Raw genomic sequence first — 19,741 nt, 5'->3', positions numbered from 1 at the left:
GTTTAGTATATTGGCTAGACACATTTCTGGGGCTGTGTTCACTGCACTCTTAACATTAGATAAGCCTCATGTGCCCCATGGGAGCTGTCGAATGGTGGCACCTCAGGGAACTCAGTCTTTTTTGGTTGGGTATGGTTTGGCAGTTTCCGGTTTCCTGAGCTGGGAACTGGTGAATACAGCTAGTCCTCTGCAACATTAAGCTCTGGGCATACATCAGCAGTAATCATGTGGCATGCTGGTGGAACGTTGTGCTTCACACGGGAAGAGATCTTGGTTTAACTGCCCAGATTAAATTAAAACCGAAGTGATTGCAAAAAAAGGTAGGGAATTAAGGAGATGGGATCCAGATAAACTGAAAGAATCAGAGTTTGTTGAGAGTTTCAGAGGGAGCATTAGGGAATGATTGGCAAGAACAGGGGAAGGAATACAGTGGAAGAAGAATGGGTAGTTTTAAGAGATGAAATAGTGAAGGCAGTAGAGGATCAAGTAGGTAAAAAAAATAGGGCTGATAGAAATCCTTGGGTAACACAAGAGATGTTGCATTTAAGTGATGAAAGGAGAAAATACAAAAATGTGCTAAATGAAGCAGGCGAAAGGGAATACAAATGTCTAAAAATGAGATTGGCAGATAGTGCAAAATGGCTAAGAAGGGATGGCTAGAGGACTTAGAAGCGTATATCACTAGGGAAAAGATAGGTGCCTCCTGTATGAAAATTGAACAGAACTTTGGAGAAAAGAGAAGCAGCTGTATAAATATCAAGAGCTCAGATGGAGAACCAGTTCTAAATAAACAAGGGAAAACTGAAAGGTGGAAGGAGTATATAGAGGGTCTATACAAGACAGATGTACTTAGGGGCAATATTATACACTCCTGGAAATTGAAATTAGAACACCGTGAATTCATTGTCCCAGGAAGGGGAAACTTTATTGACGCATTCCTGGGGTCAGATACATCACATGATCACACAGACAGAACCACAGGCACATAGACACAGGCAACAGAGCATGCACAATGTCGGCACTAGTACAGTGTATATCCACCTTTCGCAGCAATGCAGGCAGCTATTCTCCCATGGAGACGATCGTAGAGATGCTGGATGTAGTCCTGTGGAACGGCTTGCCATGCCATTTCCACCTGGCACCTCAGTTGGACCAGCGTTCGTGCTGGACGTGCAGACCGCGTGAGACGACGCTTCATCCAGTCCCAAACATGCTCAATGGGGGACAGATCCGGAGATCTTGCTGGCCAGGGTAGTTGACTTACACCTTCTAGAGCACATTGGGTGGCACGGGATACATGTGGACGTGCATTGTCCTGTTGGAACAGCAAGTTCCCTTGCCGGTCTAGGAATGGTAGAACGATGGGTTCGATGACGGTTTGGATGTACCGTGCACTATTCAGTGTCCCCTCGACGATCACCAGTAGTGTACGGCCAGTGTAGGAGATCGCTCCCCACACCATGATGCCGGGTGTTGGCCCTGTGTGCCTCGGTTGTATGCAGTCCTGATTGTGGCGTTCACCTGCACGGCGCCAAACACGCATACGACCATCATTGGCACCAAGGCAGAAGCGACTCTCATCGCTGAAGACAGCACGTCTCCATTCGTCCCTCCATTCACGCCTGTCGCGACACCACTGGAGGCGGGCTGCACGATGTTGGGGCGTGAGCGGAAGACGGCCTAACGGTGTGCGGGACCGTAGCCCAGCTTCATGGAGACGGTTGCGAATGGTCCTCGCCGATACCCCGGGAGCAACAGTGTCCCTAATTTGCTGGGATGTGGCGGTGCGGTCCCCTACGGCACTGCGTAGGATCCTACGGTCTTGACGTGCATCCGTGCGTCGCTGCGGTCCGGTCCCAGGTCGACGGGCACGTGCACCTTCCGCCGACCACTGGCGACAACATCGATGTACTGTGGAGACCTCACGCCCCACGTGTTGAGCAATTCGGCGGTACGTCCACCCGGCCTCCCGCATGCCCACTATACGCCCTCGCTCAAAGTCCGTCAACTGCACATACGGTTCACGTCCGCGCTGTCGCGGCATGCTACCAGTGTTAAAGACTGCGATGGAGCTCCGTATGCCACGGCAAACTGGCTGACACTGACGGCAGCGGTGCACAAATGCTGCGCAGCTAGCGCCATTCGACGGCCAACACCGCGGTTCCTGGTGTGTCCGCTGTGCCGTGCGTGTGATCATTGCTTATACAGCCCTCTCGCAGTGTCCGGAGCAAGTATGGTGGGTCTGACACACCGGTGCCAATGTGTTCTTTTTTCCATTTCCAGGAGTGTAGAAATGAAAGAGAATGTGTATGTAGATGAAGATGAAGATGAAATGTGAGGTATCATACGGGGCGAAGAATTTGACTGAGCACTGAAAGACCCAAGCCGAAACAAGACCGTGGGAGTAAACAACATTCAGCTAGAACTACTGATAGCCTTGGAAGTACCAGCCTCGATAAAACTCTCCATCTGGTGAGCAAGATGTATGAGATAGACGAAATACCCCCAGACTTCAAGAAGAATATACAGGGCTATTACAAATGGTTGAAGCGATTTCATAAATTCACTGTAGCTCCATTCATTGACATATGGTCACGACACACTACAGATACGTAGAAAAACTCATAAAGTTTTGTTCGGCTGAAGCCGCACTTCAGGTTTCTGCCGCCAGAGGGCTCGAGAGCGCAGTGAGACAAAATGGCGACAGGAGCCGAGAAAGCGTATGTCGTGCTTGAAATGCACTCACATCAGTCAGTCATAACAGTGCAGCGACACTTCAGGACGAAGTTCAACAAAGATCCACCAACTGCTAACTCCATTCGGCGATGGTATGCGCAGTTTAAAGCTTCTGGATGCCTCTGTAAGGGGAAATCAACAGGTCGGCCTGCAGTGAGCGAAGAAACGGTTGAACGCGTGCGGCAAGTTTCACGCGTAGCCCGCGGAAGTCGACGAATGAAGCAAGCAGGGAGCTAAACGTACCACAGCCGATGGTTTGGAAAATCTTACGGAAAAGGCTAAAGCAGAAGCCTTACCGTTTACAATTGCTACAAGCCCTGACACCCGATGACAAAGTCAAACGCTTTGAATTTTCGGCGCGGTTGCAACAGCTCATAGAAGAGGATGCGTTCAGTGCGAAACTTGTTTTCAGTGATGAAGCAACATTTTTTCTTAATGGTGAAGTGAACAGACACAATGTGCAAATCTGGGCGGTAGAGAATCCTCACGCATTCGTGCAGCAAATTCGCAATTCACCAAAAGTTTACGTGTTTTGTGCAATCTCACGGTTTAAAGTTTACGGCCCCTTTTTCTTCTGCGAAAAAAACGTTACAGGACACGTGTATCTGGACATGCTGGAAAATCGGCTCATGCCACAACTGGAGACCGACAGCGCCGACTTCATCTTTCAACAGGATGGTGCTCCACCACACTTCCATCATGATGTTCGGCATTTCTTAAACAGGAGATTGGAAAACCGATGGATCGGTCGTGGGTGGAGATCATTATCAGCAATTCATGTCGTGGCCTCCACGCTCTCCCGACTTAACCCCATGCGATTTCTTTCTGTGGGGTTATGTGAAAGATTCAGTGTTTAAACCTCCTCTACCAAGAAACGTGCCAGAACAGCAAGCTCACATCAACGATGCTTTCGAACTCATTGATGGGGACATGCTGTGCCGAGTGTGGGAGGAACTTGATTATCGGCTTGATGTCTGCCGAGTCACTAAAGGGGCACATATCGAACATTTGTGAATGCCTAAAAAAACTTTTTGAGTTTTTGTATGTGTGTGCAAAGCATTGTGAAAATATCTCAAATAATAAAGTTATTGTAGAGCTGTGAAATCGCTTCAATCATTTGTAATAACCCTGCAATTTCAGTTCCAAAGAAAGCAGGTGCTGACAGGTATGAATATTACTGAACTATAGTTTAATAAGTCATGGCTAGAAAATACTGGCACGAACTATTCACAGAAGAATGGACAAGCTGGTAGAAATTGACCTCAGGGAAGGTCAGTTTGGATTCAGGAGAAATTTAGGAACATGCAAAGCAATACTGACCCTACGACTTCTCATAGAAGATAACATGAGGTAATACTGATGCTACGACTTCTCATAGAAGATGAGTTAAGCAAAGTCACACCTAAGTTAATAGCATTTTTAGACTTAGAGAAAGTCTCTGGCAATGTTGAGTGGAATACTCTTAGAAATTCTGAGTGTGGCAGGGATAAAATACCGGAAGTGAAAGGCTATTTACAACTTGTACAGAAACCTGTTGGCAGTTATAAGGGTTGGGGGGCATGAAAGGGAAGCAGTGGTTGAGAAGGGAGTGAGACAGGGTTGTAGCCTGTTGTAGATGTTATTCAATTTGTACATTGAGAAAGAAGTAAAGGAAACAAAAGAAAAATTTGGAACAGGAATTAAAATCCAGGGAGAAGACATAAAAACTTTAAAGTTTGCCGATGGCAGTGTAATTCCATCAGAGACAGCAAAGGACCTGGAAGAGTAATTGAACAGAATGGACAATGTCTTGAAAGAAAGATATAAGATGGGCATCAACAAAAGCAAAACAAAACTAATGGAATGTAATCAAATGAAATCAGTTGATGTTGAGGGAATTAGATTAGGAAACAAGGCACTTAAAATAGTAGATGAGTTCTGCTATTTGGGCTGCAAAATAACCGATGATTCCTAGAGTAGAGAGGATATAAAATGTAGATTGGCAATGGCAAGAAAAGAGTTTATGGAGAAGAGAAATTTGTTAATGCTAAGTATTGGTATGGAGTATGCAAGTGAAAAATGCACAATAAACAGTTTAGACAAGAAGAGAATAGAAGCTTTCGAAATGTGGTGCTACAGAAGAATGCTGAAGATAAGATGAGTAGATCACATAACTAAAGAGGAAGTACTAAATAGAATTGAGGAGACAAGAAATTTGTGGCACAGCTTGACCAAAAGAAGGGATCGTTTGATAGGACATGTTCTGAGACATCAAATGATCCCCAATTTAGTATTGGAGAGAAGTGGGTGGGGGGGGGGGGGGGCAAAAAATCATAGAGGGAGATCAGGAGATGAATACTGTAAGCAGATTCTGAATTATGTAGGTTGCAGTAGTTACTCAGAGATGATGAGCCTCACACATGATAGAGTAGCATGGAGAGCTACATCAGACAGTCTTCGAACATAAGACCACACAACAAACAATGACCAGGCAGTTGGAGGAAAGGGCAGAGACCCCAGGTTTCAAACTCTCTTTGGAGAAAACTGTTTGTATTAATTTTAATTGCCCTCATTCTCTTTTTTTTAATTCACTTGTTTTAAAGCTAGGGACTACTGTAGTGTTTCGAGAATTTCTGCGTAAATTCTAGAACCACTCTACCATCTCGAACACATGATATTTTAGGTGTGAGAGTGGGATGCTAGAATCCTACCTACTGCCCATCACATTTTTGTGTGTGGAGGTGTGAAATCAGTCTCGAGCAGAAGGTAGACGTGACGGACATACAGCGCCGCCAAGTACTTGTCGGGCGATCCATGGAAGTTCTAGTGAAAGTATACAGAAGAACCGTGGAACTTGTAGCTTATTCTGTGCTAATCGTGTCACTGACCATTTGAGATTCTAAAGTTAGGGGGGGAGGGGGGGGGACAACTCTTGGGCTTGCTGGAGGCAAGATGAATTTTACGATTTGTTTGTAATAGGGTTATGGTTGTTAAGCCAACTCTTCGCTAAATGTACTTAAATCTGTTTCTAATGTGAGACGATATGAGTGACTTACAAGAAGTCTAATGTTTGTGTGCGAAGTTTGAATTTTGTTCTTTATGAAGCTCAAATATACCGATAGTTGTTGAAAAGTATTCTTCGAGTACCTTATTATTTTGCAAGTAGAGGGAGAGTCTTTAAGGTTCCTGTAACTAGCATCATTCTTTGGAGAAGAAGTTTACAGAGATTCCAGAAGCCGGCTATCCAGAGAAGTAGTTCGGCTGAGTACACCAAGTAAGTCAACTCGTATAAGAGAAGTGGGAAGTTTGCACATACACTTCACACACTCTTAGTCGTCAAATCATTAGAACGTGGCGACCAGTGTGAAAGGACAGAAGAAAACAGGAATTTTGAGACAAAAATGAGATAAGAAGATATCATATGTTGCCATAGCAACTGAGCATAATGAAACAAAAGAATCATTCCAAGAAATTGAATTAAGCTCAAAGTATCAGATGGATATAATTTGTGAGTGTAAAAAAGGAGAAGATGTAAGAAAGTCACAACATTAATAACCGGAGAGAAGATCTCGACGTATTAGACTAAGAAGAGATATGCCTAGAACGATAAAACTAAGATGATCTGGTGCAGGGAGTATACAGCTCACACACGCATCGAGGGGACACAGACTTGGAAACCAGCCCATATCTGATGTCGCCAGCACCAGCTGCTGTTCTCCGGTGCTGACGTGCCATCACATCCACTCACCTAGGCTGCGAGAAGTCTACGCCGGGTGAGCGCAAAACAGAACTCTAGTAATTTAGCAAGAAGTGATACAAACTATTGAGTGAACTTTATTGGTGTAGTTATTATACTTAAAAGTTAATTTTTAAATGTTCGCAAGCTTGTAAAAATATGGATAACGAACAGCAAGTTAGGGAAACTTCAGAAACAGTCATGGCTGTGACAATTTGTAAAGAAGGGCCAGACTGGTCTGAGTTGGTAAATGTAATCAAAACTCAGTTAAATGAAGCCTTAAATGCTCTGAGAGTCTGCAGTTAAATGCCAAATTAGATGCACAGAGTACAACTTTAAATGCTAAATTAGATGACCAGAGTACAACTTTAAATGCTAAATTAGATGACCAGAGTACAACTTTAAATGCTAAATTAGATGCTCAGAGTGGAACTTTAAATGCTGAATTGGATGTTCAGAATGAAACTTTAGGATTGTTAAGTGCCATGGTAGAGTCACAAACTAAAGAATTAAGTAATCTATGTGAAGGCATGGGAGATTTGAAGACTGAATTCGACGATTTACATGCTAAAGAAGAGAATTTTAAAATAGATTTCAAGAATGAATTGACTAGTTCCCCGCACATTCATGTAAATCAAATGTTCACTGATCTTAGTAGTAAACAGAATGATAATTTTCAGGAATTATCAAAAAAGTTAGAATTTGAGATTGAGGACAGATGAAATACTGTAGAATCAGAAATCAATGAAAAATTAGGATCTTTCGAAAATGTTTGTAACGTTAAATTTGATGCTGTAAAGCAGGGACTGAGTACTTTAAAAGAAAGTGTAGATAAGCAGAGCAAGTTAATGCCTGTCATTCAGTCGCAGATTACAGGTGTAAGTACACAAGTGGATAATGTAGAAAGAAGCTTTAAAAAGAAAATAGCATACTTTGATATCGTAAATGTAAGTAGTTTGGAAGAACAAGTTGAAGAAATTATAGAAAGAAAAGTTACCGAGAGAATAACATCTGGGAACGTGTCGCCTATGGCTTCTTCCGAACTTACTGATACGAGGAAAGGCTTAGACGAACTCTGGAGAGAATTCAAACTTATCCAGGAACAAGTAGAAAAATGAGTAACTTCACATAATGTGGTGCTAACCAGTGAAGTAGTTACTGATTTGCAATGGGGAGCCCATTCAGGGTTATCGAGAAAATTCCCTAAATTTAAGCCCAGGGGAGAGGTACATCCGACAAATTTTTTGAAAAGGTTTAACCAAGCTTTACTGAAAAATTGGGCAGATTCTAAAAAGATTGAATTTGCTGTGGGGTACATTCTAGGAGAAGCCTCCGAATGGGGAACAGTAAATATTGAGAACTTTTCCTCTTGGGAAGATTTTCAAAAGAAATTTAAAAAGAAGTATTGGTCTGCAAGTGCCCATGAGAAGTTAATATCAGATTTGTGGGACCAAAAATATTACAATAATACTTGGGGTACAATGAGGAAGTATTTCAATTGGCATCTAACGCGTGCAAAGTACTTAGGTAATCTGATGGAGGAAGAAGGATTAGTGCAGATTTTAATTAGATGATTACCCATATATGTGAGGAAAGATATCTTATGTAGTGGGTGGAAGGTGATAGAAGAGTTGTTGTCCTGTGTAGATGCACTTGATGTCTTAAATAAGGGTCACAACAAAAACTTGCACCAAAGTGAAAATCCGACCTAAAAAAGGAATAGTGGTAATAATGTCAAAAAACATGAGGCAAACCTAGCAAGAGTAACCAATGCAACAGGAAAAATCATAACGACAATTATCAGAAGTATCCATGTTCAAATTTAGGTCCAGTAACTTCTCAGGAATTTATACTGAGTAACAGTAGAGCACAAAATGGAAGTGAGATATCTCTTTTTCGGTAACCAGCCTGTAATTAGTAATAATGAGGAAAATGCAATGCGATCTGGACCCAGGGTCAGGGCCCAGGTCATGGAGATACATTAGGAGGCCTTGTTCCATATAAGTATGTTAACTTTACCCACAAAATACCCACATGGAATGGTTACTACTTGAAGAACCGAGTGTAGATACCAATAACCTACAACCTATAATAGCAGGGACAGTGGAAACTGTGGAGGTTAACATATTTATAGATTCAGGGAGTGAGGTATCACTCATCTCCAATGCATTCTTTAATTCATTACAGACTTAACAGCACTTACCGCTTTTGCCAGTAACAGGAGTTTACATAGTCAGGATAACAGGAATGAAGAGTAAAGCCGTGAGATCCGAAACTCAAGTGAACTGTCGTATTGGAGATATATTATTTCGGCAAATACTATTAATAGTAGAAAATATTAATAGAGATGTATCATTTGGTTTAGATTGGTTATTAAAATTTAAAGTCATCTTAAACTTTGACGAGAGTCGTCTCTGTTTTGGTAAAGGGGAGAGTAGATATTGGATACTTTTTATAACAGATAATTGCATTGGAAAACAAACAACTGAGTGTAGGTGTCTGCGATTAACAGCTACAGCAAAATTGTCACCAAAGATCGATAGTGTAAATCAACTAACACATCGAACTGACATACAAGACAAAGTTAACGAGTCCCTAATATTAACCAATCAACAAAAGCGAGATTTATTTAAAATTTAATGGAGTATGAAATAGTATTTTCCAATCACCCAGGCAATATCAGCAACTATATTTGTAAATTTAATGTAAAAACAAAGATGAGGTGACTTACCGAACAAAAGCGCTGGCAGGTCGATAGACACACAAACAAACACAAACATACACACAAAATTCAAGCTTTCGCAACAAACTGTTGCCTCATCAGGAAAGAGGGAAGGAGAGGGGAAGACGAAAGGAAGTGGGTTTTAAGGGAGAGGGTAAGGAGTCATTCCAATCCCGGGAGCGGAAAGACTTACCTTAGGGGGAAAAAAGGACAGGTATACACTCGCACACACGCACATATCCATCCACACATACAGACACAAGCAGACATATTTAAAGACAAACTCTTTGTCTTTAAATATGTCTGCTTGTGTCTGTATGTGTGGATGGATATGTGCGTGTGTGCGAGTGTATACCTGTCCTTTTTTCCCCCTAAGGTAAGTCTTTCCGCTCCCGGGATTGGAATGACTCCTTACCCTCTCCCTTAAAACCCACTTCCTTTCGTCTTCCCCTCTCCTTCCCTCTTTCCTGATGAGGCAACAGTTTGTTGCGAAAGCTTGAATTTTGTGTGTATGTTTGTGTTTGTTTGTGTGTCTATCGACCTGCCAGCGCTTTTGTTCGGTAAGTCACCTCATCTTTGTTTTTATATATAATTTTTCCCACGTGGAATGTTTCCTTCCATTATATTAAATTTAATGTAAGCCGTATCCAATACCGGTAACTTTGAAGGAAGCAGTTAGGGATGAAATCAATAAAATGATTGATAATAATATTATAGAACGAAGTTCTAGTATCATGAATTATCCATTGGTCATGGTAAAGAAAGCTACAGATGGAGTATGATTAGTATTAGATGCTCGTGCACTGAATCATCATATAGAGACTGAGAGAGAGAGAGCGACCAATTAATATTGATGAATTGTTACCCAAATTTGGAAAGGCAAGATTCTTTAGCACTATGGATCTGACTGAGGGATATTGTTTTGGAGAGATAGCGTAATAACGCAATGCTGGCGCTTATGCATTCCGAAGGTAATGGAAGACGCACTTGTGTGGTATGTTCATAAAGGATATGGACACTTCGGAATCAAAAAGTGTATAATCCATATGAATAAGTTCTATTATTTTAAGAAGTTAGGGTGTAAGATAGCATCTATGATTATAACGTGTGAAATCTGTCAGGAGGTGAAAGAGAATAATACCCATGTGAAGTACAAAATGTACCCTATTATTCCGAAGTCGTTACACGATCTCACAGCAGCAGATTTTTTTGGACCAATTCCACAAGGAAAAGGAGGGGTATCATATATTTTGGTCATCACAGAGTGCTGGTCAAAATATGTTAAACTATATCCAACCAAAAGAGCCAATATGCAGACAGTTGTACACTATTTACAACAATACTTTCTAGAAGTAGCTAAACTGAAACGGTTTCTTACAGATAATGGGCCACAGTTTGTAAGTAATGAATTTAAAGAATTCCTAGCATGGGAAGGTATTCGTCAGGTGTTACCATCCAATTATAACCAGTCATCAAATCCATGTGAAAGAGTAATGGAAACTGGGAAGTTACGTCATACTTACTGTCATGAGAAACATCCTTTGTGGGCAACAAAAGTTGAAGTCTTTGAACTTATTCTGAATGACCTACCAAATGGGTTAACACCTTTAGAAGTTATAGGTAAACCTTTCATAGAACCTCTAATTAAATGTTTTAATAGGCCTGAGTGTTGATTATGAAATGAATCAGGAAATAGTTTTTAAAAATTTAATTGAAAAAGCACAACAAATATTAAGTAAGCGCAATGCAAAGGCTAAAGAACCTCAGTACCAAGTCGATGACCTGGTTCTCATAAAACAACATTTTCAAAGACGCTAAAGGTGGATACTCATAAATTTTTCCAGAAATATGGAGGACCATACTGGGTACAAACAGTGATCCATCTTAAGACCTTATTTTTAGTAGATTCTACAACTGGATTAGAGAAAGGGAAGTACACTGCAATAGACGTAAAGTTATTTATCCCCCACGGACGTTAACATTCTGAGTTAACGGGTTGAGTGATGACCATTGGATCCCGAGCTGTTTACAGTGTTTCTTCCAAAATAGTTTTCCTACACTGAATTCCTTTAAAATTTTAAAATATTCTGTCATCTATTCCTAAAATCTTAAACTATCCTGTAATCTTATATCTTAGAAAAACAGATATGACAGTCAAATAAAAAACAGTTCTAGAGAATCACAGGTAAAAAGTGATATTTAGATAAAGTGAACTGATTGGAATATTATGTTTGTAGAAAATATGATATTGTGTGACTAGTTGAACAACTAATATACCATAGTGTATAGATTTTCTATTTTGTGTAAAATATTTTATACCTTTTGTGAGATGTGATGTAGATGGGAGGTTTTGTATTAAGTTTGAAAGTGTGTTGTAGATAAAAGCATGGTTTACAAGAGCAAATAAACCATGGCTAACACAAAACACCCATCACACCTTTCAGACAACCCCCACAAACAGGTGTACCTGATTCTTCACCATTTGCCATTTCCATAGGGTTGCTAAGATTTCCTTCGGGGACCTCAAGGGTGAAGGTGGGAATGTCCGTTCTGTGGGAGACGATATAACACCAAACCTCCTCCGGCATCTCACTCAAGTACCTGCGAGGTAGGGATCCTGGGGAAGGGGGGTGGGAAGGGTTTCCTGTCTTTGGGGCTATCTTCTTTTTCTTCTTTGATCTTAGCAACCATTTCTATTTATATCCTTTCTTACTTCTCATTTGAGGACCTGCCTATTTTTCCCCTCTTTCCATATTCACATACTTCTATCACTGAAGTCCTTCCTAGTTTCCGTGGTTTCTAATAACCGAGATCTTATCTTTAGATAAGAAGGCTGAAGAATCTACATAGGGAAAACACACACACACATACATATATATATATATATATATAGACACACACACACACACACACACACACACACACACACACACACACATGGAGGCTTGGCAGCTGGCAGTGTTGGGCAATAAGCTACAGCCAGTGAAAACTTGAGTGTGAATGACAAACTGAAGAAATAGTGCTTATTAGGGTTGGAGAGGGACATTGCCCATTGACACATGGCTTTCTCTTACCTTGCAAGGAACCACTAATGTGTCAAAGATGTGGCACAAAGCTGTGAAAACGACTTTTTTAAATGAGTGTTTTGTATGACAATCGGAAGGCAGACCTGGGTTTCCCACACAATCTACCTTCTACTTTAACTGATAATGAGGTGAGTGTGGTTTGTATTTTTAGGTTTCATGGTGATGTTAGGACTCCTTATGTTTGGACTCCTCCCCAAAATTTAGGTATGTGGTTTTAGTGTATTGCATGGTGGCTTGTTCACCCATTAGTTATAAGTAGTTACCCAGCCACAGTATTCTGGCCTCATATTAAATACGCCTGCATTGATATTTTATACTTGATTTTATCTAGTTATTTTCAGTGTTATTTAGTGTTATTTCTAAATTTTATGGGTAGTCTTGTATGAATCTCCTGATGTCAGTGTATCTGTGATAAACAGAGAATTCAGATATATAAGGGCCATGCAAAAAGAAACGAGCTGCAGTCTGGAATACACAAATCGGTGACAGGAGGGTAATATCATGGCCTGTGTTACGATGTGGGGTTCCAACCAGAGCGTGGAAGTTCACAGCCCATCGCTAGAGGACATGCGTGCACATCATGTGACTATACAGAGCTAGCAGCAGCAAGCATCAATCATCCAAAACTGCCAGTCATATTGCAAACATTGACATGGAGGTGTCAACAGAAGAGCAAAGAGATGTTGTTCATTTTCTGACAGCGGAAGGAGTAGGAGGAATGGACATTCATCGATTCAGGCAAGGACGGATGTCGATAGTCGATGATGCATGGTCCGGAACACCACACTGCATTACTGATGATGTCGTCCAGCTGGTAGATACACTCATTACCCAGAATCACTAGGTGACAGCGAAAGCCATAGATACGGTGGTTGGACTGAGTATGGGAGGTGTTCACACGATCATGAAGGAATGGCTGCACATGTGCAAAGTGCGTGCCCAATGGGTGCCCCACTGTCTTGCTCATCTGCAGCGCTATGCTCAGGAAGGGAATGTGTTCCTGGCATGAGTGGTGGCTGGAGATGAGTCATGGTATCATCACTTCGAACAAGAATCAAAATGACAAAGTCTCTAGTGGAAACATCCAGGGTCACCACCACTCAAAAAAAGCCAAGGCCATCCACACGAGTGCAGGAAAGCTTACGCTGACGTTCTTCTTTGACCAAGATGGCCCCCTTCTGATTTACTTCCTGCAGCACGGGCCAACAGTGAATGCCCAGAGTTACCTGCAAACCTTGACCATCCTTTGCCAAGCGATAAAATCAAAACGAGCAGACAATCTCACCTGTGGTGTTATTCTGCTCCACAACAATACAAAGCCTCATATGGCCAACACAGTCATGGCACTCCTGCAGAAATTCAAATTGGAGGTTCTTAGCCACCTTCTATACAGTCCGGACCTCTCTCCCTGTGAATACGCCATTTTTAGTTCCGTTAAAAGGCTATGAGGGGGCAAACGATTCACCTCAGACGACGACGTCCAGTTGTACGTGTGGAACTGGTTAATGTTGTAGCCCCAGGAATTTTATGAGACAGCCATTCAGAATTTTATGAGACAGCCATTCACCACTTTGTGTCACAGTGGGACAAGTGTTTCAACAGCAAGGGTCAGTACTTCTAACATACAGGTACTGGTTTCTGTAGGAAAGTAATACAAACACAGCATAAGAGAGAGTCTGTCCTAATGTAGGCAGTGGTAGCTGCATATTACATACAAACGGCAGTGATGTGCTGAGGGTAGGATAGAACTAATCAAAGCTCTGTCCCGCTTTTGAAGATATATTGTAAGAGACATGTTGAATGAAATAAAAGTATTACCTTAGAGTACAAAAGGATGTAGCAGAACTGACACTATTAAAATCGTGAACTAGTTTCAGTAGTCTCATTTTGTGTTATAGGAAACCTGCCAGCAGGTGCTGTGTGTGATGTTTGTGATGATGAATGTGGATGTGGTCCAGGGCTTGTTGACTGGCAGTGCTGCTGGTGCCAACGAGCAGTACACACAGCATGCAAACCACAGCTTGGACAGGTAAGAGAAATGTAATTGCCACACAAATAGTAATCACAGTGACCATCTTGTAAATGACATTGTTTTATTGTTTCTCTAGTCTTGCCTCACACAATGGAAAAAATGTTCATATGGTATTGTTGGCTGGGAAATGCCAAGGAATTTTCCTGATCAGGAAAGGTTTTATTCCTTTGCACACAGTTGCCCCCTTTACTCATTGTGTGTAAGCGCTGTGTTGTGACTGTAGGTATACTCATTGTATGTAAGCGCCGTGTTGTGACTGTAGGTAATTAAAAGGGTTGCGTGTGAATAGTGTGGTGTCATGTTTGTGTTGTATGATGTTGAAAGGAGGGGGGGAGTGAAAACCAGTGCTGACACTTATTGTACTTCTCTCTGTCACCAAGAAGGGGGTTACTGAGCTTAATGTCCTCATGTGATGTGTGGATCACCATGAACAGTATCATGTGGCCTTACTCTGTGAGACACTGTGGAGAGATTTGAAATTCAACCTAGGACAGTGGGACAACCTCTGGTGATCAGGAACTTTATGCCACCACCTCATCTCCCCTTACTGGCCAAATACAGACAGTGAAATTTTTTGTGATGTGAATTGGCTGCCTGTGAATTGAGCATGATCACAAAGACCTGACTTAATGATCATGGCTTTGGAGGCAGGTTGAGTCTAATGTGCTTCTAACAATACCTTTTTGTGATCCAAACTCAGTAAGATACCAGTAAATAATTCTAATTTAACAGTATTTATTAGAAACTGTAAGTACAAGGATTCTGTGTACAGGGAAATCTACACTAAGCTTAAAATATGTACATGAAATATATTGGTTTCAAGTAATGACACATGTGGGAGATTATGCTGAAGTACACAGTGAACTTCTGAATACATTAATATAAGTAAGGCCAAACAGAATTTACATTGAGAATAAATTTTCATATTCACTTCTGAAATAAGTTTAATTTCCTCTAGCCTACTTTTATTTGTGGGAGCTAGAAACAGCATAGTGTAAAAAGTATTACACATCACTTCGACACTGGACTCGCATTCGGGAGGACGACGGTTCAATCCTGCATCCGGCCATCCTGATTTAGGTTTTCGTTGATTTCCCTAAATCACTCCAGGCAAATGCCGGGATGGTTCCTCTGAAAGGGCACGGCCGACTTCCTTCCCCGTCCTTCCCTAATCCGATGAGACCAATGACCACACTGTCTAGTCTCCTTCCCCAAACAACCAACCAATCACTTCGACAATGTAGGGGCAGGTACTAAACACACAAGTGTTATTGTGCATTTCAGGCTTTCATGGCTGGTATTTGTATCCTTGTTGATTTCTGTTCCGTGCTGTTCCCATGGATGCTATAGGAAGATGGGGATATAATTCCCATAGCCTAGGGATAAAGCCAGGCTGACAAATCTATTTGCAGAAATCCTCAGAGTATCTGCCAGCACAGAAAGACAAATCCATTTACATTTGCACAGTACAAGAAATGACTGTAACCTAGACTTATCATTTTTCAGGTTTTCAGTCATACATATATCTAAGTTTGAACTTAGACAATAAAATAACATAAACCATAAAAATCAAACCTCCAGATAAATTTCAGCAGATATTAGATACTTCTGAATTAAAACAAAAGCATAACATTCAGTTGAAGAATTCATTCTAAGTAATTCAAATGACCCAAATAGTGAATAAAGGGCTCTAGTTCTAACAGGTAAGTTTGTGTGTGCTGTTTAATTACTCAAATACTATGTAATTACACAAATAGTATGTAGATCTATATTGTGTAAGTGGAAGGGAGAATTGTGTAGTTTTCATGTAGGTGTGTAATGAGAATTACTTGTGAACATATGTATTTGTGAGTAAATGTGCTTGTACAAACATCAAAATCTCATTGGTGAAGCTAACTGTGTGATAAACATGATGCAAGGATGATAAAGATTTCATTCTATTCCGTTCATGACATAAGAGCGTAGGGTATGTGTGTGTGTGTGTGTGTGTGTGTGTGTGTGTGTGTGTGAGAGAGAGAGAGAGAGAGAGAGAGAGAGGGAGGGGGGGGGGTGAGAGGAGGAGGGGGGGGGGGGACTAAAGTAAATGAGATGCTAGTTTGTTTGAAAGATCTCATTTGGTGGTAAGAAATATAAATCATTTGTCTCAACACCATATTAATACAGGGATAGAAAATCTTAAAGGTTGGTTAGTTAGTTACGTGTTCCATTGATTAATAGCACTGAAAAACAGTTATGGTGTGGAACGTGTCAAATGTACACAGGAAACAAGTCTTTTTTTAATTTATTTAATTATTTATTTTATTTATTTATTTATTTATTTATTTTTTGCATTATAGTGTTATACCTAAATATTTCTATTATCTATCCCATTCCCTTAAATGGCACAAAATGCATTTATTATATCTCCAGATTTATTTACTCATATTCAAGAATTCATCTATGGTATAGAAGGAGTTTTCGAGGAGGTATGATTTCAATTTGTTTTTGAAACTATTGTTGCTGTCTGTCAGACATTTTATTTCATCTGGTAATTTATCAAAAAGTTTTATAGCAGCATATTTTACCCCTTTCTGTGCCAAAGAGAGGTTAAGTAGAGGATAGTGTTGGTCTTCCTTTTTTCTAGTATTGTAATCATGAAAGTCGCTGTTGATTTTAAACTGGTCCATGTCGTTAAGGAAAAATTTCATTACTGAGTAAATGTACTGTGAAGCAGTTGTAAGAATTCCTAACCTTTTAAACAGATGCCTATAAGATGTGCGACTATGAACCCTACACATTATTCTAACTACTTCCTTTAGAGCAGTGAATACCTTTTGCCTAAGTGTTGAGTTGCCCCAGGATATTATTCTGTATGACATCAGAGAGGGGAAGTATTGATTGATTGATTGATTTCTTTATTAATCCATGTAACAATTTACATTGTGTGGATTTCGTCAGCAAAATCATATACAATACAATATACCTACAATTATACACATAAAATTAGTATTTACACACATTTTTGAGGTATCTTAAATTAGTTTTATATCCTTGTGTAATTTGTAATTTTCTTATAGTACTGTACAATTTTTGATTACATATCATAATTATTTCCTCATGTATTACAATGCAGGCTACTTTAATTACACTACATGTTTTAATTCAGATAGTCCGTTACTGCGTAATAACTTTTATTTAATAAAAAAAATTTTAGTTTTGTTTTGAACTGTCCGATTGTGTCAATATCTCTTATTTTTTGGGGTAATTTATTATATAATTTAACAGCATTGTACAACAAGCTCTGCTGAGTTTTAACTTTATTTTTCCTCTCTAGATGCAGATTGAATTGGTTTCTAGTTTCATAGCTGTGTACTAATGAATTTTTCATATAGCAGTCAATATTTTTTTTTACATACATAACACTTTGAAAAATGTATTCACAGGGGACAGTTAGGATTTCCAGCTTTTGGAAATGTTCAAGGCAGTGAGCCCTACTGCCACTCTTGGTTATTATACGAATTGCTCTTTTTTGTAATTTGAAAACTATTTGAATATTTTTACTGTTGACTCCCCAAAATATTATTCCATAGGTAATAACAGAGTGGATATAAGAAAAATATACAGATCTGACACATGTAGTATCACAAACTGCAGTCAGAATTCTCAGAGCATAGCATGCTGTAGCGATTCTGTTACTAAGTATTTTAATATGTTCTTCCCACTTTAACTGACTGTCAACATGCATACCAAGAAATTTTGTGTAGTCTACACATTCTATAGTTTCATTGTTTAACTTAAAGTTGTTAAAGTGTGGTTTTTTGCAGACATAGAAGTTAACAGCGTTTGTTTTTTTAAGATTTAGTGTTAGTTTATTATTGGATGCCCACTCACGTACACTGTTTAGTGTTTGTTCGGCTTTTTCTTTTAGTGCATCTGGTGATTTGTCACTGATTAGAACATTTGAGTCATCTGCAAACAATATTATTTGTCCATGCTTGATGCTCTGTGGGAAGTCGTTTATGTAAATGAGGAATAGTACTGGGCCAAGGACACTACCCTGTGGGACACCTATATTTACATAATTTGGGTCTGAAGTATACTTTACAATATAGTTTGAGCAACTTGAAATATGTGAGATTTCAGTTATCTGTCTTCTATTTTTTAGATATGACTGGAACCACTTTTTCACAAGTCCCCTAATTCCAAGTTCATCTAACTTATTTAACAATATGTTGTGGTCTACTGTATCAAACGCTTTAGTTAGATCAAGAAATATATCTGTTGTGTAGTTCCCTTTATCTAATGCTTCTAGAATGTGTTTTGTGAGGTGTGCTGTTGCTGATTCTGTGCTTTTCCCTGATCGAAATCCAAACTGGTCAACAGACAGTAAGTTGTATTTATTTAAATAATTGGTTAGCCTATCTTTCATAATAGTTTCTAATATTTTTGCAAAGCATGATAGTAGAGAAATTGGCCTATAATTTTCAATTATTCCTGCATCACCTTTTTTGAAGAGAGGTAGTAATTTCGCATATTTTAAATAGTCTGGAAAGTAGCCCTGCTTGAAAGATTGATTTATAATGTCAACTAAAAGTGGAAGTAGGCTCTTGATACAGTCCTTAATTATAAAAATGGGGACTTCATCCAGACCAGCTGAGTTTTTGTTTTTCAGTTTGCTGAATGCTTTATAGACTTCTTCCTGTGTTGTAGAGAATAACACCATTGAGTGTGATACACCATTATTTGGCTTTTTGACCTGAGGGGCTGTTAGAAAATTTTCCTGTAATTTTATTCCTATGCTACTAAAATAATCATTTATATAGTTTGCCAAATATATTGGGTCTTTTATTAAAGTCCCTTCCTCTTTGATTTTCAAGTTTGACAGATTCATTTTCCTGGTACCAGTTTCCTGCTTCACAATCTTCCATACTGCCTTATTTTTGTTTTCAGCAGAGTGCACTATTTTGGAGTTATGAGCTCTCTTTGCTGCAAACAATATTTTCCTATATGTTTTCCTATATCTTTTATAAAAGAGTGAGAAAGCAGGATTAGTTTGACTGTGTTTAATGGAGCTCAGGTACTTTAGTGTTTCAGATGATTTTTTGATTCCTTTTGTGACCCACTTGCTTTTTCCTGCTGTTGGTAATGGACATAATACTTTAGGAAACGTTTCTTCAAAATTTAATTTAAACAATGTCATGAAATTTTTGAATTTTTCATTTGCATCTACCTCTGAGTATACTGAGTCCCATGTTTGTCCTGCTATCTGTTTGGCAAACTCATGTCTATTTTTTTTAGAAAAAATTCGTCTGTAAATATGCATTTTCTTTGTTTCTTTTGGAGCCACTTTTATATTAATGATTTGAGCTGAGTGATCAGATAATCCTAGCTCTGCTACCACCACCTCACAGTTTTCTTTGCCTAAATCTGTTAATACCTGATCAACAGCTGTCTTTGAGTATTTTGTTATT

At 39.7% G+C, this 19,741-nt stretch overlaps 1 protein-coding gene across 11 annotated transcripts in view; it reads left to right on the top strand.

The window, feature by feature from the left end:
• Positions 1–19,741, top strand: part of LOC126457959 (diacylglycerol kinase epsilon) — a 199,868-nt gene that overhangs the window by 44,758 nt on the left and 135,369 nt on the right. For all 11 annotated transcript variants that reach the window (XM_050094706.1, XM_050094707.1, XM_050094709.1 and 8 more), the window contains one exon: positions 14,158–14,288. In XM_050094706.1, the coding sequence (XP_049950663.1) occupies positions 14,158–14,288 (131 nt within the window). The remainder of the gene's footprint in view (positions 1–14,157; positions 14,289–19,741) is intronic.

Source organism: Schistocerca serialis, chromosome 2 (genome assembly GCF_023864345.2).
Source record: "Schistocerca serialis cubense isolate TAMUIC-IGC-003099 chromosome 2, iqSchSeri2.2, whole genome shotgun sequence".
Taxonomy (NCBI): domain Eukaryota; kingdom Metazoa; phylum Arthropoda; class Insecta; order Orthoptera; family Acrididae; genus Schistocerca; species Schistocerca serialis.
The sequence above is the reverse complement of the archived record's forward strand: the minus strand, read 5'-3'. Positions and strand labels throughout refer to the sequence as shown.